The sequence below is a fragment of the Phacochoerus africanus genome, chromosome 14 (assembly GCF_016906955.1).
Source record: "Phacochoerus africanus isolate WHEZ1 chromosome 14, ROS_Pafr_v1, whole genome shotgun sequence".
In the NCBI taxonomy this organism is placed as follows: Eukaryota; Metazoa; Chordata; class Mammalia; order Artiodactyla; family Suidae; genus Phacochoerus; species Phacochoerus africanus.
The window spans coordinates 22,550,591-22,570,993 of record NC_062557.1 but is presented as its reverse complement, the minus strand read 5'-3'; the positions used below and the strand labels follow the sequence as shown (position 1 = coordinate 22,570,993).

Below are 20,403 nucleotides of genomic sequence, written 5' to 3'. Positions count from 1 at the left end.
GAGGTGAGTCCGACTAGGAACCATGAGGTTGCGGGTTCGATCCCTGGCCTCCCTCGGTGGTTTAAGGATCCAGTGTTGCCGTGAGCTGTGGTGTATGTGGAAGACATGGCTCGGATCCTGCGTTGCTGTGGCTCTGCTATAGGCCGGCAGCCGTAGCTCTGATCAGACCCCTAGCCTGGGAACCTCCATATGCTACGGGTGTGGCCCTGGAGAGCAAAGGAAAAAAAAAGAAAGGGGAGGTGTGTCTCTAGGGTGAGCTGATTCAGCTTTCAAGGCCTCATGTCCTCATCACAAAACAAAGACCCCTAGAGTTCTGACTGTGGCTCGGTGGGTTAAGAACCCGACAGAGTATCCATGAGGATGCAGGTTCGATCCCTGGCCTCTCTCAGTGGGTTAAGAAACTGGCGTTGACACAAGCTGCAGCATAGGTCACAGATGCAGCTCGGATGGGGCGTTGATGTGGCTGTGGTGTAGGCCGGTGGCTACAGCTCGGATTCCATCCCTAGCCTGGGAACTTCCATATGCTGCGGGTGCGGCCATAAAAAAAATAAATAATAAAATAAAATAAAATATATAAATAACAAGGTCTTTTTGTAGAGCACAGGGAAGTATATTCAATAACCTGTACTAAACCATAATGGAAAAGAATATGAAAAAGAATATGGACATATGTGTATATACTGTCATTCATAACTGAATGATTTTGCTCATCACCTAATACCAACACCGCATTGTAAATCAACTCTTTCAATTTAAAAATGAAAGATAAACTATATCTAGTCACTTATGACGGAGGATAATGTGAGAAAAAGAATGTATATATGTATGTGCCACTGGGTCACTTTGTTGTACAGCAGAAAATTGACAGAACACTGTAAACCAGCTGGAATGGAAACAATAAAAATCATTGTAAAAAATAAATAAATGAAATAAAAAGAGGCGTTCCGGTTGTGGCGCAGCAGAAATGAATCTGACTAGGAACCATGAGGTTGCAGGTTCGATCCCCGGCCTCCTTCAGTGGCTTAAGGATCTGGCATTGTCATGAGCTGTGGTGGAGGTCGGAGACGCGGCTCAGATCTGGTGTTGCTGTGGCTGTGGCGTAGGCTGGCAGCTGTAGCTCCAATTGGACCCCTAGGCTGGGAACCTCCATGTGCCACTGGTGCCTTTAAAAGAAAAATAATAATAGTAATATTAAATTAAAAAAATAAGAGCAAGACCTGAGATGATGACATATGTGAATTGCCACGGCAGATGGGTGCATTGGGCTTTTCCACTGACTCTGCCATGCCTTTGCCTAGGGATACGGGTGTGTATGTACGCTGCTCCAGAAGCAGCAGAGACGCTGAACAGGAGACAACAGGAACCATGTGATCTCGCTCCATCTCTGCTAAACAGACATGCGAATATGTGCCTGGAGCCAAGCCACATGGGCTGCGTGGTCATACGCGGGCCGACACGCGGAAAGATGGGAGAACAACTTCTCAGCTGTGCTGCCTGCTGCTGCGGTGGGAAGACACACAGGATTTCTTACGCCCACGTCACGCCCGCAAGACCTCATCATGAATCCTAGATGCTTCCTAATGACCGTGACAGCGGAAGAGAGAAGCCTTCCCCGTCTACACATGCACGCGCGCGCGCACACGCACACACACACACCCCAACCCCGCTGCCTCTCTCTGAGCCCCCTCCAAGGTGCCTTCTTTCCTCTCCTCTCAGCCCATCAAGCCAAGCCTCCATGGCCACCTCTCCTTCAGCCTTGGCTCCCCCACCCACGCTGGCACCTGCCTGGCAGCACCTGACCCACCCCCTCAGCCCTCAGGAGGCCAGGGCCCAGGGCCTGGGGCAGCGCCCGCGTGGAACAGGTTGATGCTGTTCTCCCGGAAGTGGAGCAGGAGAGGGGTGGGGTCACCGGGGCAGGCGGGGTCCCCGGAAGCCTCCATCCTTGCCTCCACGGAGGCATAAAGGAGCAGCCGGTCCTGGTGAGGGAGAGCCATTCTCGCAGCCACAGACCCAGCTGCTGGACCAGACCGAGCACCCTGGTAAGAGCTCCCTGGTAAGGGCTTGATGACAGCGGGGGGGGGGGGGGTGTTCTTGGAATGAACACGAACATGAGTGGAACAAGAAGGGCCTAGGAGACCGGGAGAGCCCAGTTCGGTAGGAACCTTGACCAGCCTCGGGGAGAAAAGGGAGCAGTGGCTCTGGAGAGGTGAGCGCTTCTCTGAAGATCATACAGCAGTCGCCTGAGCCCTTCCCAGCTGCATCCAGCTGCCCAGGAAGTTGTCCCATCCCATCTGGCCGTCCCAGGAATCAGGGTGCAGGAAGCACACTGAAGCTTGTGTGGTTGGCAGAACAGCCCCGTGAACCTGTGCATGTGCCTCCAGCTTCCCTGACGCTATGAGGTGCCCACAAGGGGCGTGAGGTGGTTCCAGGCCTGCTGGCATGACCTCTTCCACCCCTGGGGCGATCCAGCTATGCCAGCTGGCTGCCCAGCCAGAGCACCTCGGCTTGAAGCTCAAAGACGGAGACTGTGAACCTCAAGCTCTTGCAGGTTCCACGCTCTCCAGGACCCTCTCACCCTAGCTTATGTCCCCCAGGCTCCCAGGGCCCCATTCATTCATTCCCTTGATGGTTTTTTGTCTTGTTTTGTTTTGTTTTGTTTTTTAATTTATGGCTGCACCCATGGCATATGGAAGCTCCTGGGCCAGGGATTGAATCCAAGCCATAGCTGTGACCCATGTCACAGCTTCAGCGACACAGGAAATTTACCCCACTGTGCCGAGCCTGGAATCAAACCTGTGCTTACTCAACGGCCTGAGCTGCTGTAGTCGGATTCTTTTTTGTTTTTGTTTTTGTTTTTTTTGGTCCTTTTAGGGCCACACCTGCAGCATATGGAGGTTCACAGGCTAGGGGTCAAATCAGAGCTGCAGTTGCCAGCCTATACCACAGCCACAGCAATGCTGGATCCAAGCCACATCTATGACCTACACCACAGCTCATGGCAACACCAGATCCTTAACCCACTGAGCGAGGCCAGAGATCAAACCTGCATCCTCATGGATATTAGTCGGCTTCAGTAACCACTGAGCCATGACGGGAACTCCAAGCTGAGGCCTCAGAGATGATTAAGACCCACTTCCTGCCCTCTGGGAAGTCACGGTCGAGTCGAGTAGGCGAGACTCAGGTGATCAGATCACAGCAACAGGAGGCGACAGGTGTTCGGAGAGGTATGTACACAGCGTTTCGGGAGTCACCAGCTGCCTGAGGGGGAGGGGGAGGAGTCCCAGAGGAATGACTGGAAGTGAGTCTTGAAGGATGAGTAGGGATTCTTCAGATGGGGAGGGAGGTACTACAAGCAGAGGAGCAAAGGCAAAGAGCATCAGAGTGCCTGGTTCTGTTGGGCGGTGCCTGGAGGGAGGTGGGTCTACCCTCTGAGCCAGGGGGGCACAAGGGAGGTAAGGGTACAGGGAGGTGACCCCCCCACCCAAGGAAGAGGCAGCTGGGCAAAACAGCACTGCCTCCCACCCATGATGGCCGCCTCCCTCCCTCAGACTCCCGGGGTCCTGGCTGTCACAGTCTCTGGGGGGGACAAGGTGGACTTAGCTGTGTGAGAGCAGCTTTCCCACCACAGCTAATGAAATGCTCCAGGCAGGCTCCATGTCCATGAAGAAGGTGAGTGGGGAGGGAGAAAAGAGCCCTTGACGGAGCAAAGGGGGGGTGTGTCTCTAGTGTGAACGGTTTTAGCTTTTTTTTGTTTTGTTTTTTGTTTTTGTCTTTTTGCCATTTCTTGGGCCGCTCCCACGGCATTTGGAGGTTCCCAGACGAGGGGTCTCATCGGAGCTGAAGCCGCTGGCCTACGCCAGGGCCACAGCAACGCTGGATCCGAGCCGCGTCTGCAACCTACACCACAGCTCACAGCAACGCCGGATCGTTAACCCACTGAGCAAGGGCAGGGATTGAACCCGCAACCTCATGGTTCCTAGTCGGATTCGTTAACCACTGCGCCATGACGGGAACTCCCGGTTTTAGCTTTTAAGTCCTCATTTCCTCATCACAAAAAGGAGACCCCTGGAGTTTCCTCTGTAACTCAGTGAGTTAAGAGCCTGACTAGTATCCATGAGGATGCAGGTTTGATCCCTGGCCTCACTCAGTGAGTTAAGAATCCGGCATTGCCACAAGCCGCAGCGTAGGTCACAGATGCAGCTCGGACCTGGTGTGGCTGTGGCTGTGGTGTAGGCTGGTGGCTACAGCTCCGATTCGACCCCTCACCTGGGAACTTCCACACATTTTGGGTGCAGCCCTTAGAGAAGAGGAGAAAAAAAAAAAAAAAAAACAACAGAAGAGCCTCTGGTTCCTTTCAGGCCTGATGTTCCAAGAATCCAGGCGTTTTTAGGGGCACCCCCTCCCCCAGAGCCTGGCGACTTCTTTCCACAGAGGAGGCTCTGCTCTCCCACCTTGTCACACACCGGTCTCCCTCCCCCCACAGAGACAATGACCATGTTTGAAAATGTCACCCGGGCCCTGGCCAGACAACTAAACCCTCGGGGGGACCTGACACCCCTGGACAGCCTCATAGACTTCAGGCGCTTCCACCCCTTCTGCCTGGTGCTGAGGAAGAGGAAGAGCACGCTTTTCTGGGGAGCCCGGTACATCCGCACCGACTACACCCTCCTGGATGTGCTTGAACCCGGCAGCTCACCTTCAGGTCAGCCTCTGGCCGTGGCTTGGGGACCGAGGGAGGGGACCAGGCGACGAGGAGGACCCAAAGCTCCCTCTTCCTAGGTTAGGAGTCCTCCAGCCCAACGTTCCCGCAGGAGGCGGGGAACAGGGGGGCCTCCCCGCCCAGCTCCCTGCTCTTCTCCCTCCCGCAGACCCAACAGACTCTGGGAACTTCAGCTTTAAGAATATGCTGGATGCCCGAGTGGAGGGAGAGGTGGACGTGCCCAAGACAGTCAAGGTGACGGGGACGGCGGGGCTGTCCCAGAACAGCACGCTGGAGGTCCAGACACTCAGTGTGGCCCCCAAGGCTCTGGAGACCTTGCACCAGGAGAGGTGAGACTGGGCAAGGCGCAGGGCTACTGGGGTAGGGGGAGCGGGGCGTGGAAAGGGTACTTCGGCCCCTGAGTTAAAGGGCGAGGACCTTCCTATGTGGTCACCTCGGGGGACCTCTTGAAGATGACCTTCCCAGCCTGTGGGTGCATCCAGGCCATTTCCTAACCACTGCCTCACCCCACACCCATCGCTCCACCCCCTCCAGTGCCAGCTCCCCATTATCACACACACAAAGATGATGTGTTCACACTGACGTGTTGTGTGACCTTAGAAAGGTCACTTCTCCTCTTGGGACTTCAGTGTTTTGTTTGCTTTTGTTTTTACGGCATAGGGAAGTTCCCAGGCAAGGGGTCGAATCAGAGCTGCAGCTACCAGCCTCCATCACAGCCACAGCCATACCAGGCCTGAGCTGCATCTGTGACCTCTGCCACAGCTGGTGACAACACGAGATCCTCAACCCACTGAGCAAGGCCAGGGATTGAACCTGCCTCCTCCCAGAGACTCTGTTGGGTTCTTAACCCACTGAGCCACAGTGGGAACTCCTGTTTTCTTTAGACTTCAGTTTTCTTCCCTGATGGTGTTACATGAAAGTCCCTAAGGTTCCTTCCTACCCTCAGACTCCATGAAATACACTACCAGGGGAGGGGTCTTGAGCATAGCATTCTGCTCCCGTAAAGGAAGCCCTCGCCCAGCTCCACACCCACACCGAGCAGCCCTGGGAAGGCTACCCCAGCAGAGCCAGGGGCGTGGCAGATGCCACATCTGTGCTGGGCTCCTCAGCTGTTTCGCTTTACAGGTGAAGTGACTTTTAAGTAGTTAAGCAGTGGTTGAAAGGAGGTGAGGGCTGGGGAGGCAGGAAGGAAGGGCTGGGCCTTGAGGCATAAACATCTGCAGCCGCCCTGAGTGCAAAGCGCCTCCGAGGTGCTGGGCGGTGCAGGAACATCTTTGTCCAAGACCCGCGTGTTCTCGGACTGGGGGGCGAAATATATAGTATAGAGTAAATATATAGGAAATATGAAAATATATGGTAACCATAAGCTAAGGCAAGATGTGATAAATGCCCCAGGAGGGCTGTGGCTGAGTTTTCTGGCAGGTCAAGGGGACTTCTGTCTGGGGAAACGAAGACAGACTTCACAGAGGAGGCAGCCCGTGACCTAGGCCTTGAAAGATGAGTGGAAATTGGACAAGCGGGAGTTCCTGTTGTGGCTCAGAGGGTTAAGAACCTGATCAGTATCCATGAGGATGCAGGTTCAATCCCTGGCCTTGCTCCGTGAGTTACAGATCCTGCATTGCTGCAAGCAGTGGCATAAGTTGCAGGTGCAGCTCTGAGCTGGCATTGCCGTGGCTGTGGCATAGGCCAGCAGCTGCAGCTCCGATTGATCCTTTAGTCTGGGAACTTCCATATGCTGCAGGTGTAGCCATAAAAAGACAGAGGAAGGAAGGAAGGGAGGGAGGAAGCAAGGGAGGGAGAGAGGGGAAGAAGGAAGGAAGGAAGGAAAAAAAGAAAGAGGAGTTCCCGTCATGGCGCAGTGGAAATGAATCTGACTAGGAACCATGAGGTTGTGGGTTCGATCCCTGGCCTCGCTCAGTGGGTTAAGGATCCAGCATTGCTGTGGCTGTGGCTGTGGCGTAGACTGGTAGCTACAGCTCCGATTAGACCCCTAGCCTGGGAACCTCCATATGCCGTGGGTGCGGCCCTAGAAAGACAAAAAAGAAAGAGAAGAAAGGAAAGATAGAAAGAGAAGGAAGGAAGGAAAAGAAACAAAAAGAAAAGAAAAGAAATGGACAAGCAGGGCTAGGAGAATGGCATTACAAAAGCACACAGGTGAGGAGTTCCCGTCGTGGCTCAGTGGTTAACGAATCCAACTAAGAACCATGAGGTTGCAGGTTTGATCCCTGGCCTTGCTCAGTGGGTGAAGGATCCGGTGTTGCTGTGAACTGTGGTGTAGGCTGCAGACATGGTTCGGATCCCAAGTTGCTGTGGCTCTGGTGTAGGCCGGCAGCTACAGCTCCGATTCAACCCCTAGCCTAGGAACCTCCATATGCCGCGGGAGTAGAAATGGCAAAAAGACCAAAAAACAAAACAAAACAAAACAAAACAAAACCCACAGGTGAGACATCTCAAAACCCACAGGGACCATGAGGAGCCTGTTTGCAGGAGCAGAGGAGGTACGAGTGGAACAAGGGAGAGATGTCGGGAGGGCCCAGATCCTGGAGGACCAGGCGCCTGATCAAGGAGATGGAACTATGCCGTAGGCACCGAGGAGACCCTGATGACGCTGTGTCATGATTAATCTGGCCAGACGGTGAAGCATGTCAGAGGATGAGGGACAGGGGTGTGGAGCAGCCAGACCAGGCAAGGCTGTGTTGCACTACCCATGAGAGATGCAGAATGAGTGGGAAGAGTAGGCGGAAAGGAAAAGAGCAGAAGGGATGCAAAGCCTCTGGGGTGACAAAAGGGATGGCCTTGACAACTGATCGCAGGGTGAGGGAGAGGGTCTTGTCAAAGTGCCTCTGTGAGACGAGGGATGTGTTGATTAGCTGGATGGCAGTCATCATTTCCCTGTGTATGTGGATATCAGAGTATCGTGTTGTAGGAGTTCCCTGGTGGCTCAGCAAGTAAAGGATCCCGTGTGGTCAGTGCTGTGTCTTGGGTTGCTGCTGTGGCTTGGGTTCAATCCTTAACTCGGGAACATGCGCGTGGCCAAAAAAAAAAGCCTAAAGAATTTAGGAGTTGGCAGTGAGGCATATCTTTTGAGATATGTGCCACGGAAGTGAAGGAAGGAAATAGAATGATGACTTGAGGGGGCAGTAATATCCAAGAATGTGTTTATGTACCTAAACAAGTGGAGAGGAGGAACTGGGGTTGATAGCAAGAGAAAGGGTAAGAGGGAGAAGAAAGACCCCAGGAGAGATGAATGGGTCCGAGAACAAAGAGGAAAGGAAGGGGAGCCCAAGGGAACAAGAATCAACCATGTCCATACATACAAGGGAATACTACTCAGCCATAAAAAAGAACGAAATAATGCCATTTGCAGCAACATGGATGCCACTAGAGATTCTCATACTAAGTGAAGTCAGAAAGAGAAAGACAAATATCATATGATATCACTTATGTGGAATCTAAAACATGGGACAAACGAACTTATGTACAAAACAGAAATAGACTTACAGATAAAGGAGGACAGACTTGTGGTTGCCAAGGGGGAGGAGGAGGAAATGGGACATAGCGGGAGTCTGGGGTTGGTAGATGCAAACTATTACATTCAGAATGGATAAGCAATGAGGTCCTACTGTACAGCACAGGGAACTATATCCAGTCTCTTGGGATAGACCATGATGGGAGTTCCCGTCGTGGCACAGTGGTTAACGAATCTGACTAAGAACCATGAGGTTTCGGGTTTGATCCCTGGCCTTGCTCAGTGGGTGAAGGATCCGGTGTTGCCATGAGCTGTGGTGTTGGTTGCAGACGCAGCTCGGATCCTGCATTGCTGTGGCTCTGGCGTAGGCCGGTGGCTACAGCTCCGATTGGACTCCTAGCCTGGGAATCTCCATATGCCGCGGGAGCGGCCCAAGAAATGGCAAAAAAAAAAAAGAAAGAAAGAAAAGAAAAGGAATATATATATATATGTATGTATGTATGGCTGGGTCACTTTGCTGTACAGCAAAAATTGGCCCAACATTGTAAATCAACTATAATTGTGTGTGTGTGTGTGTGTCTTTTTTAGGGCCACACCCATGGCATTTGGAAGTTCCCAGGGTAGGAGTCAAATCAGAGCTACAGCTGCCAGCCTACACAGCCACAGCCACAAGGAATCCAAGCCTCCTCTGTGACCGACACCGCAGCTCATGGCAATGCTGGATCCATAACCCACTGAGTGAGGCCAGGGATTGAACCCGCATCCTCAGGGATACTAGTCGGGTTTGTTACCACTGGGCCACGACGGGAACTCCGACCTCACTTTATAGATGAGGCAACCCAGCCTCAGGGAAGCTGCCCTGCCCGTGAGCGGCGGAGCTGGGTTTCAACCAGAGTCTTACTGCAGAGTCCTCGCGCTTCCCCTGCCCCCGCCATGCCTCGCTCCTGGGGAGGACGGGCGAAAAGGGAAGGGCATGGCCCAGATGAGAAGATGCTCTCAAATGGTGCCCTCATGAATCTCCTGCCGCAGGAAGCTGATGGCCGAGCACCCGTTCCTCAAGGAGATGCAAAGTCGAGGAGAGAACCTGTATGTGGTGATGGAGGTGGTGGAGACGGTGCAGGAGGTCACTCTGCAGAGGGCTGGCAAGGCGGAGGGCTGCTTCTCCCTCCCATTCTTCGCCCCGCTGGGGCTACAGGTTTGATTCACAGATAGACACACACACAGCCTGTCCCAGAGGCTGCCCTGACTTTGCCCGATCAGTGTCCATGCAGGACACTGAAAAGGACCCACTGGGAGTTCCCATCGCGGCTCAGTGGTTAATGAATCCAACGAGGAACCATGAGGTTGCGAGTTCGATCCCTGGCCTTGTTCAGTGGGTTAAGGATCCAGCATTGCCATGAGCTATAGTGTAGGTCGCAGACACGGCTCGGATCCCGCGTTGCTGTGGCTCTGGCATAGGCCGGTGGCTACAGCTCCGATTCGACCCCTAGCCTGGGAACCTCCATATGCCACAAAAGCGGCCCTAGAAATGGCAAAAAGACAAAAAAATAAATAAAAATTAAAAAAAAAAGGACCCACTCCTTCTTCCCGCTTTTCCACTTCCAGACCCCAGTTGGCCAGAAAGAGATCCTCTCTCTGGTCAATGGCACCCAGGTGGGTAGACCCCTGTGCCCGATGCCACGGGAACATATCAGGGAACAAGAAACTCCCAGTCACGGGTGTTCCCTCGCACCGACCCCCATCCACAGCAGAGACATCCTTGCTCTCAGAAAGTGCTCGGTCCCATGAAGGCGACAGAGGTTCAAGGCCAGAGAGCGTAGGCGTGGCGAATTCACTGTAAACAAGCAATGCTTTACATACCTCTATCTGTAGTATATAAATATTCAAAGGATGAGTGGAAACAGGAGTAGGGCTTAGTCATGGAAGCTTCCTGAAGGAGGTGAGGATGGGACAGACACTGAAGAGGAAGAAGGAACCAGGGCCTGGATGGACGCTCTAAAGTGAGGCAGGGATGGACAGGCAGCAGATGGAGCAGGTCTGCCCAGTTCCCTCGTGGGTCTGAACCAGGAAGAGAGAAACAGGTCGTTATGGGATGAGCAGCGGAAACGAGCAGAAGAGCACTGAAGCTCACTCCTCTAGGGGGAAGGCAATCAAGGACACCGCCGAAGCGTCCCCAACTTCTTATCTCCCCAAAGGCTCTCGGGCCTGGCCCTCCCCTGGCCTCCTAGCCCCTTGCTCCCAATGTCTCGCCCTTAGGATCTCTGCAGAATCACAAATCCTCCTTGTCTTGTCCTAGGGATCCATAAACCACAAGGAGGCTGTGACCATCCCCAAGGGCTGCATCCTGGCCTTTCGAGTGCGACAGCTGGTGGTCAAAGGCAGAGATGAGTGGGGTAAGCATGTTCTCCCCTCAAGGCAAGACCTCCCTGCACCACTGCTAGGGCATCCTGGTCCCCCCTTGCAGCAATGTCAGGGAATGAGTGAAGGGTACTGTACTGTGGTCCAGCTGCCAGAGACAGCACTGCTGGGGCTGCTCTGGAGAGAGAGTGAGGAACTCCCAGGTTCTGAGCACCTCCTGAGGGCTAGGCACTGGGTCAGCGGGGGGAGGGGAGTGCCAAGATGAGCAAGCACAGACTTTGCCCTCAGGATGTCTGTGGGGGGAGTTCCCTGGTGGCTCAGCAGGTTAAGGATCAGTGTTGTCACTGCTGTGGCTTGGGTTGTTGCTGGGGTGCAGGTTTAATCCCTGGACCTGGGAACACCCGCATGCCACAGGCAAGGCCAAAAAAGAGAAGTCTGTGGTTGATGGAGGAAACAGATGCAGACCCCAATACTAGAATGCAAGGTAGAAAATAGTGGTATCTGAGTTCCTATCATGGCTCAGTGGTAAGGCACACAACTAGTATCCATGAGGACATGGGTTGGACCCCTGGCCTCGCTCAGTGGGTTAAAGGATCTGACATTGCTGAGAGCTGCAGTGTAGGCTGCAGACATGGCTCGGGTACCACAGCATTGCTGTGGCTATAGTATAGGCAGGTGGGCAGCTGTAGCTCTGATTGGACCCCTAACCTGGGAATTTCCGTATGCTGCAGGCACAGCCCTAAAAAGCAAAAAGAAAGAGAGAGAGAGAGAGAGGAAGGAAGGGAGGGAGGGAGGGAGGGAGGGAAAGAAAGAAAGGAAGGAAGGAAGGAAGAAAAAGAAAAAAAGAAAGAAAGAAAGAAAGAAAGAAAAAAAGAAAGAAAGAGAAAGAAAGAAAAGGAAGAAAATAGTGTTATCATAGGAAAGGATTTACAGAGGAAGAAAAGATTACTTCCAGCAACAGAGGAGGAGCAAGGGATTCTAAGGCGTTCAAGGGCACGACCCTAGCCCTTAGCAGAGCCCGAGGGCTTGAGACTAGACAAGGAAAAGTGGGGCTGCTGTTAAGAGTCCTGCCCTCCCTTCTCCTGCTCCTTACAGATATTCCGCATATCTGCAACGATAACATGCAAACCTTCCCTCCTGGAGGTAAGTGAAATTGTTTCCTTGCTCTGCACATCTTCTCCCCTACCCCTGACATTATCTGCTGAAAGCCTGCCCCCTCCGATAGAGTATACCACAATCCTCCAGGGAGCCCCCTGGTTTTGTTTCCCAAGTCCCTAAAAATATTGATCCCCAGAGTTCCCATGGTGGCACGGTGGGTTAAGAACCGGACTAGTATCCATGAGGATGTGGGTTCAATCGCTGGCCTTGCTTAATGGGTTAAGGATCCGGCATTGCCATGTGCTGAGGCATAAGTGTGGCTCAGATCCCCGTTGCTGTGGCTGTGGTGTAGGCTGGCAGCTGCCGCTCCAACTCAGCCCCTAGCCTGGAATGTCCATATGCTGTAGGTGTGCCCTAAAAAGGAAAAAAGAAGAAGAAAAGTATTTATCCTCAACTTCCGGAAAGGCAGATAGAGGCGTATAAATATGCCCAAGAGAGACAGAGAAACAGAGAGACCCAAAGGAAGGAAAGCAGAAATAAGACCTGGAGACAATGCCTGTTCCCAGATTATAGGGGCGGATGAGCTAACATCATCCTGTTTTTATAATGATTATAATGATCGCTGAGAAGGGGTTCCCACTGTGGCTCAGTGGTAAGGCATCCAGCTAGCATCCATGAAGATGCAGGTTCTATCCCTGGCCTCGCTCAGTGGGTTAAGGATCCGGCATTGCTATGGCTGTAGCCTACGCCGTCAGCTGCAGCTCCAATTCGACCCCTAGCCTGGGAACTTCCTCATGCCTCAGATGCCACCCTAAAAAGCAAAAAATAAAATAAAATAAAATAAAATCGATCACTGATTAAGCTGCCTTGATAACTGCTCTAGATAAAAAGGCACAAAGAGGTTTTCTGCTGACATGTGCACATTGTTTCTGTCTTCAGAAAGGCCAGAAGAGGAGAAGTTCACCCGTAAGTGCTTCCTGTCCTTCTACTGCAACTTTCTTGACAGTTTTATTTTTATTTTTATATTTTTATTTTTCGGTCTTTTCAGGGCCACGCCCGCAGCATACGGAGATTCCCAGGCTAGGGGTTAAATTGAAGCTGTAGCCACCAGCCCACACCACAGCCACAGCAACACCAGATCCTTAACCCACTGAACGAGGCCAGGGATTGAACCTGCGTCCTCATGGATACCAGTCATATTCGTTTCTGCTGAGCCACGACGGGACCACCTCTTGACAGTTTTAAAACTCCAATTTTTTTCTTCCCTTCTCTCTGGGACTGACCAGGAACGTGGCAGAGCAGATCTTAGCAAACTATGGTCTCTGAACTGTGGCATGAATGCCAATAGCTTAGGAAAAAGCAGAGGAAGGGGAAAGTCTTGGAAAAGAGGCCCGGGTGGTCTGAGCCCTCCCATCTCTGTCCTCAAGGCCTTAGTAACTATAACCTGTTACTCTTTTTTTTTTTTTTTTTGGCCTTTTCAGGGCTGCACCTGCAGCATATGGAAGTTCCCAGGCTAGGAGTCTAATCAGAGCTGTAGCCGATGGCCTACACCCCAGCCACAGCAATGCGGGATCCAAACCTCATCTGCGCCCTAAACCACAGGTCATGGCAACGCTGGATCCTTCACCCACTGATCGAGGCCAGGGATCGAACCCGCCACCTCATGGTTCCTAGTCAGATTTGTTTCTGCTGTACCATGACGGGAACTCCCTATAACCTGTTACTCTTCTGGCTGCATCTCGGCCACCTGGCACCCAGGATGGGAGCTGCTGAGTCTCAGTGATGACAACCCAATCCAGGTGCCCCCTTTCATAACCTATTAGCTTTGCTGCTGCTCTATTCCTGCCTCCATGAATGGAACAGGAGTGTCCTTAAGAAGGCTGGGAGAGGGAGTTCCTGTGGTGACTCACTGGTTAACGAACCCGACTAGGATCTGTGAGAATATAGGTCCAATCCCTGGCCTCGCTCAGTAGGTTAAGGATCCAGTGTTGCCATGAGCTGTGGTGTAGGCCAAAGATGAGGCTCGGATCCCACATTGCTGTGGCTGTGGTGTAGGCTGGCATCTGCAGCCTGATTTGACCCCTAGCCTGGGAACATCCATATACCTCAGGTATGGCCCTAAAAAAAATAAATAAAATAAAATAAAGAAGGCTGGGATACCCCAGGAGACAGGATATATTTCCTAACCCCCTCCATTCCTGTCTCATCCCCTGGGTACAGCTACTGTTTTGGAGGATTACATTCTAATTGATTTTTTTTTTCCCCTCAGTTATCCAGGCATCTGATGTTGGTAAGGAATTTTGTGTTTCTCCCCAGATTTTGGCAAGGAAGGCCATGGAGGGAGGGGTTGAAGGGAGGGGAGGACAAATGCTGAGTCCCGGGTGCTGGGGCTGGAGCCACTTCCAGAAAGCCAGTCTTTCTAAAGGGGGCTGGACGTTTTCCTAGGATGCCAGGCCCCCAGAGGATCAGGCCAAGGATCAATCTGTCCTGATCCACCCACATGCCCCTGGATTTAATCAGCTCCGATTCAAACTTCCATATACCCTGGGTGTGGCCCTGAAAATACAGAAAAAAAAAAAAGAGAGAGAGAGACAGAGGCCAGTCTCCAGCCAAGAGCAGAGCCCGGGGCCCTGAGTTGGACTGCGGGAAGGAGGCCTGCAGGGAGAGTGGGGATTGAACTGATGAGGAGGGTGCCATGTCTACTGTGCCCACAGGGGAGGTACACGAGGACTTCAGGACATTAAAAGAAGAGGTTGAAAGGGAGACCCGGGAAGTGGAGAAGCTGAGCCCAAGAGGAAGGAGCTCCCTGCTCTGCTCCCTCAGCAAACTCCTCGGGAAGAAAAAGGAGCTACAAGACCTGGAGCTCACAGTGAGGCCCCGTTGGAAGGGTGGTGGGTGCAGGCAGAAGGCTTTCGGTAGACGTGCCTGTGGGTGGCGCAGCCGGTGCAGAGCTGGCAGATCTGGCAGAAGTGGTCAGTGGCCAGGGTCCCCGAGGGTGGTCAAGTGCCTACCCCACCCCACCCACAGGCTGCCAGGCGCCACTGCTCCCTGTGCCCCCTTGGAGAAAGGCAAACCTGTGCAGATTCCCCCAAAACACATGCTCCCTCCAGATGAACAGAAGGCAGGCAGAGGGCCAGCCAGACCCTCATTGGAAGGGGGCTCAACCTCCCCTTTCTCAACTCCAAGGCACAGCAATCAAGGAACTCAGGAGTCCAATCCATTTCAGGATTTGATAGCATGGAAAAGAAATGAGGAAATGGAGTTCCCGTAGTAGCTCAGCCGTAACAAACCCAACTAGTATCCATGAGAACTCGGGTTTGATCCTTGGCTTTGCTCAGTGGGTTAGGGATCCGGCGTTGCCGTGAGCTATGGTATAGGTTGCAGATGCGGCTCAGATCCACATTGCTGTGGCTGTGACATAGGCCGGCAGCTGCAGCTCGGATTTGACCCCCAGCCTGGGAACCTCCGTATGCTGCAGGTATGGCCCTAAAAAAAAGAGAGAGAGAGAAAGAAATGAGGAAATACAAATAGTTAACATCTCAAGCAGTTGCTATGTGCCAGGCACTGGGCTGGGTCTTTTACCCGTGTCATCTTTGTCACCCATCTCTCCCCACAGCTAGAAGGGGCTCTAGACAAAGGGCGTGAAGTGACGCTGAAGGCCCTCCCAAAAGATGTCCTACTATCAAAGGAGGCTATGGGTGCGGTCCTCTACTTCCTTGGCGCTCTAACAGGTAAGCGGGGAGTGAGCGCTTCATTCACTTGCCTTTTCAGTGGTGGGAATGGGTCACTAAGTGAATTCCCAAATGAATGAATGAATGAATGAATGAGTAAATCCATACATGCTGGGCAAATTATGTCACAGGTAAGTAGTTTACATCCACATCTTTCTTTTCTTTTTGTGTTTGTCTTTTGTCTTTTTAAGGCCGCACCCGTGGCAGATGGAGGATCCCAGGCTAGGGGTTGAATCGGAGCTATAGCCGCCGGCCTACACCAGAGCCACAGCAACGCTGGATCGAAGCCGCGTCTGCGACCTACACCATAGCTCACGGCAACACGGGATCCTTAACCCACTGAGCGAGGCCAGGGGTCGAACCCAAAACCTCATGATTCCTAGTCGGATTCGTTTCTGCTGTTCCACGACGAGAACTCCCCACATCTTTCAAAACTGGTTTCATTCCTAAGGATTCACTTGGTCCCCACAGCCTCATCTTGCCAAGAGGTTGGGACATAACCCTAGTTCGATCAGTCACAACCTTTGGCATCTTAGCTAAGCTCATCATTTTTTGGACCAAGCCCAGGGCATGCAGAAGTTTCTGGGCCAGGGATCAAACCTGCGCCACAGGAGTGACCTCAGCCACAGCAGTGACAACGCCAGCTCCTTAACCTGATGAGCCACCAAGGAACTCCTATTCATCATTTTTATATCAATACCTGTTAGCTTTTTTTTTTTTTTCTTACAACGTACCTGTGGCATTTGGGAGTTCCCAGGCTAGTGGTCGAATCGGAGCTGCAGCTACAGGCCTGTACCATAGCCAGAGCAACACTAGGTCCAAGGTGCCTCTGAGACCTACATCACAGCTTATGACAACACCAGGTCCTTAATCCACTAAGCGAGGCCAGGGATCAAACCTGCATACTTACAACTCTATGTTGAGCTCTTAACCTGCTGAGCCACAGTGGGAACTCTGATGTCTGTTAGCTTTAATTTGAGGATAATACCTTCTGATCTTGCCCCTGAATTCTCATTTTCCCTCTGCAAAAAGCATTCGCCAACTTTGAAAAACTCTCGGGGGAGTTCCTGTTATGGTGCCGCGGAAACGAATCCAACTAATATCCGTGAGGATGTGGGTTCGATCCCTGGCCTTGCTCAGTGGGTCAGGGATCCGGCACTGCCATGAGCTGTGGAGTAGGTCGCAGACACAGTTCAGATGCCATGTTGCTGTGGCTGTGGCGTAGGCCAGCAGCTGTAGCTCTGATTCGACCCCTAGCCTGTGAACTTCCATACGCCTCAGGTGCAGCCCTTAAAAAAAGCAAAAAAGTGGAGTTCCCATCATGGCGCAGTGGTTAACGAATCCGACTAGGAACAATAAGGTTGCAGGTTCGATCCCTGCCCTTGCTCAGTGGGTTAACGATCCGGCGTTGCCGTGAGCTGTGGTGCAGGTCGCAGACGCGGCTCGGATCCCACATTGCTGTGGCTCTGGCATAGGCTGGCAGCTCAGCTCCGATTAGACCCCTAGCCTGGGAACCTCCATATGCCACGGGAGCGGCCCAAGAAATGGCAAAAAAAAAAGACACACACACACAAAAAAAAAAAAGTGAAAAAGAAAAACTCTCTAGTCCTTCACATGGAAGCTGAGGTGCTTGTTCCTTCGGAAACCTGCCCTCAAGCACCAAGACCAAAGTAGACCCCTCCACTACGCTCCCGTAAGAGAGCCTACATTGTAATCGAACATTTCTTTGTCTTCCCCACAAGACTGGAAGTTCTCCAGTGAAGGGAGGATGATTTTTTATCTAACACACCCAGCAAAGGTGCCTGGCACGGAGCAGGCCTGGATGAATGTATGACTCAATTAACACTGAAATTCTGGAAGTACACCCATTTGGACCAACACCACACATCTCTTTCTCTGCCTTTTTTTTTCTCCAGAGCTAAGTGAAGCCCAACAGAAGCTTCTAGTAAAATCCATGGAGAAGAACATCCTACCGGTGCAGCTAAAGTTGGTGAGCAAAAATGGCAGATGTGGGGGGAGAGTTTGAAGGGAAAGATACAATTAAGCCTAATGACAGACAGAACAGTCTTGCTGGGCCTCTGCCTCATCCCAAGAGCTCATGACCACTTCTCATTTCTCTCCATGTTGCTTCCTCTTCGTTCTTTTGCAACTAGGGGTAGAAGAGTGCATTTCGGGGCCATCACCTGGGTCTTTCAGCCTGATCCTGGCCGAAGAAACAGAAAATTCTGGCTTGGTTTATTCCCAACTGAGTGACATGAGCAAATCTTTTTTTTTTTTTTTTGGTCTTTTTAGGGCTGCACCTGCGGCATACGGAGGCTCCCAGGCTAGGGGTTGAATCGGAGCTGTAGCCGCCGGCCTACGCCAGAGCCATAGCAATGCAGGATCTGAGCCGAATCTGCAACCTACACCACAGCTCGCGGCAACGCCGGATCCTTAACCCACTGAGCAAGGGCAGGGATCGAACCCACAATCTCTTGGTTCCTGGTCGGATTTGTTTCCACTGCGCCACAACGGGAACTCCTTTTTTTTTTTTTTTTTTTTGTCTACATGAGCAAATCTGAACATCTGAGTCAGCCTCTATTCACTCCTCTGTAAAATGGGTCTAAAAATAAATGGGGTGCCCCCTGTACAGGGTGGTTAAAAGGCCCAGATGGAGTTGCAATGTAACGTAACAAAAGGAGTGAAAGTAAGAGAAAGATAGTCCTCTTTCTGTGGTTTTCATGAGTTTGGAGGAAGGAAGAAAGGTTTCCAGATCTTTCTTTTTCATGCTCTTTTGGTTCTGGGCTTCCAGGTGGAGAGCACGATGGAACAGAATTTCCTACAGGATAAAGAAGGTGTTTTCCCCCTGCAACCTGAGCTGCTTTCCTCCCTTGGGGAAGAGGAACTGACCCTCACAGAGGCCCTCGTGGGGCTGAGTGGCCTGGAAGTGCAGCGATCAGGCCCCCAGTATACGTGGGACCCAGACACTCTCCCCCATCTCTGTGCCCTCTATGCTGGCCTCTCCCTCATGCAGCTACTAAGCAAGGCCTCCTAATTTGCAGTTCCCTTCCCTACCTCACTGTGCCATGTCCTAACACCCAAGGGCATTTCAGAGCCACCAGGCTGAGGATGGTGGAAACCCTAGCTGATCACCCAAGATAACCAATTTCCACTTGTCCAACTCTGTGTACTCCCCTGCCCCTATGGCTCCACAACCCACCCGCTGGCTTAAATCCTCTAAAAGTGGAAACTTTTGAAACTATGAATCATTTCAGCAAAGCCAAAAATAATTTCCTATCCCAAGCCCTCTCACTTCTGATGCCAAAAATGAAGCTCTACTGGAATTGGTGAAACATATTATTTCACTTTGGGTGTGACTTTTGGTGCGTTTCTTTTTCTTTTTTTTTTCTTTTTTTTTTTTTTTTTTTGGCCATGCCCACATCATGCAGAAGTCCCCAGGCCAGGGATCAAACTTGTGCCACAGCAGTCACAGCACCAGATCCTTAACCCACTGAGCCACCAGGGAACTCCTTGGTGTGTTTCTGTAAAGAATCCATCAGAAGGAAATTATCAATTTGTGCCAAAAAAAACCAGACATTATCATACTACATATAGATTACACTTACATGAATATGCTTAGGCTATCCTCAAGCAAACACTCTTGGAAAAGAACTACGAGGGTGTAGAATGTGGAATCCAGATTATAAAGTCAGAAGATGATCAAAGCAGCTTGTCTTCAAAGAGGAAGCTTTGGGGTTCTCTGGACTTGAGGGACTGGAAAAGGCAAAGATCTAGAGATGCATGGGACAAGCCCCAAACAAGAGCAAGAAAACTTCCAAGATTATTGAATGGAAAATGCAGATAAGCCAAAACAATAGCACCCAAGAATAAGACTGACCCAAAACTTTAAAAAATAAAACATAGGCGTTCCCGTCAGGGCTCAGTGGTTAACGAACCCGACTAGGAACCATGAGGTTGCTGGTTCGATCCCTGGCCTTGCTCAGTGTGTTAACAATCCAGCATTGCCGTGAGCTGTGGTGTAGGTTGCAGACGTGGCTCGGATCTCGAGTTTCTGTGGCTCTGGCTTAGGCCGGCGGCTATAGCTCTGATGAGACCCCTAGCCTGGAAACCTCCATATGCCCCAGGAGCAGCCCAAGAAATGGAAAAAAAAGAAAAAAATATAAAAAAAGAAAATATACTGGAGTTCCTGTTCTGCCTCAACAGTTAAGAACCTGACTAGTATCCATGAGGATGCTGATTCAATCCCTGACCTCATTCAGTGGGTTAAGGATCCAACATTGCCTCAAGCTGTGGTGCAGGTCACAGATGTGGCTCGGATCCCGCATTGCTGTGACTGTGGTGTAGGCCGATAGCTGCAGCTCCGATTCAGCCCCTAGCCTGGGAACTTCCATATGCCTTGGGTGTGGCTCTGAAAAAAAATAAAAAATAAATGAAATAAAAATAAAATAAAATATATTATCTTCTCATTTCAACTTTTCTTCTTCTGCCTTCAATTCAGGGAGATTGTAGGAGGAAGGGATGTCTGAAGGCTTGACATATGGACAGGTTAATATAGATATTCAGTCTCGTAAAACTGCTGGGTTCATGCAAGCCTCCTCTGCCTAAAGCTGGTTTTTAACATCTTTCACCAATCTCTTTTAAAATAATCCTTTGGGTGGAATAATTCTTCCAAGGTTTTTGGCCTCAAGAGTCAGACGCTCCCCTTTCTTCACCACCCCCTGCCCAGGCTGGTTCCCTCACTCACCAAGAATTCATGACCAAGCGCCGAAAGCTTTGGGTTAAGCCATCCTCCCCCATCCTGGGGCATCTTCCAAGTCCTCACTCTATTGCCCAAGGACATAGTGGGTAGTTATCTGCTGACGTGAGTGTTTTTTCCCTTGTGATGTAAACTTAATAAAGAGGTGAGCTAACACCCTCCCCATCCAGAAGGGTAACTTCATAAAGATGAAACATAAATCCTGTCTGTCTTCTTCCTTTACCATTCTCGCCCACCTTCAGTCACAGATATGATGTTACAAAGAAGAGGC

At 51.4% G+C, this 20,403-nt stretch overlaps 1 protein-coding gene across 3 annotated transcripts; it reads left to right on the top strand.

Annotated features, from left to right (window-relative positions):
- Positions 1-1,917: 1,917 nt before the first annotated feature.
- Positions 1,918-18,729, top strand: GSDMA (gasdermin A). Of its 3 annotated transcripts, none has more exons than XM_047758867.1 (12): positions 1,918-2,039; positions 4,484-4,702; positions 4,869-5,049; positions 9,219-9,384; positions 10,486-10,582; positions 11,643-11,690; positions 12,585-12,611; positions 13,915-13,935; positions 14,360-14,514; positions 15,262-15,376; positions 17,293-17,366; positions 18,168-18,729. In XM_047758867.1, the coding sequence occupies exons 2-12, from the start codon at positions 4,489-4,491 to the stop codon at positions 18,408-18,410; spliced, it is 1,341 nt and encodes a 446-aa protein (XP_047614823.1). In that variant the 5' UTR covers positions 1,918-2,039; positions 4,484-4,488; the 3' UTR covers positions 18,411-18,729. The 3 variants fall into 3 exon arrangements, with proteins under 3 accessions (XP_047614823.1, XP_047614822.1, XP_047614821.1); XM_047758865.1 differs by lacking the exon at positions 1,918-2,039 and adding an exon at positions 3,094-3,224; XM_047758866.1 differs by lacking the exons at positions 1,918-2,039; positions 12,585-12,611 and adding an exon at positions 3,093-3,224.
- Positions 18,730-20,403: the final 1,674 nt, after the last annotated feature.

What these genes read in the sequence shown, in the direction of transcription:
- GSDMA (XM_047758865.1), top strand. Translation starts at nt 3,119, where the DNA reads ATGATTAAGACCCACTTCCTGCCCTCTGGGAAGTCACGGTCGAGTCGA. An exon ending in TCGCCCCGCTGGGGCTACAG is followed by an intron (nt 9,385 to 10,485) that starts GTTTGATTCACA and finishes GTCTTGTCCTAG; the next exon opens with GGATCCATAAACCACAAGGA. An exon ending in TATCCAGGCATCTGATGTTG is followed by an intron (nt 13,936 to 14,359) that starts GTAAGGAATTTT and finishes CTGTGCCCACAG; the next exon opens with GGGAGGTACACGAGGACTTC.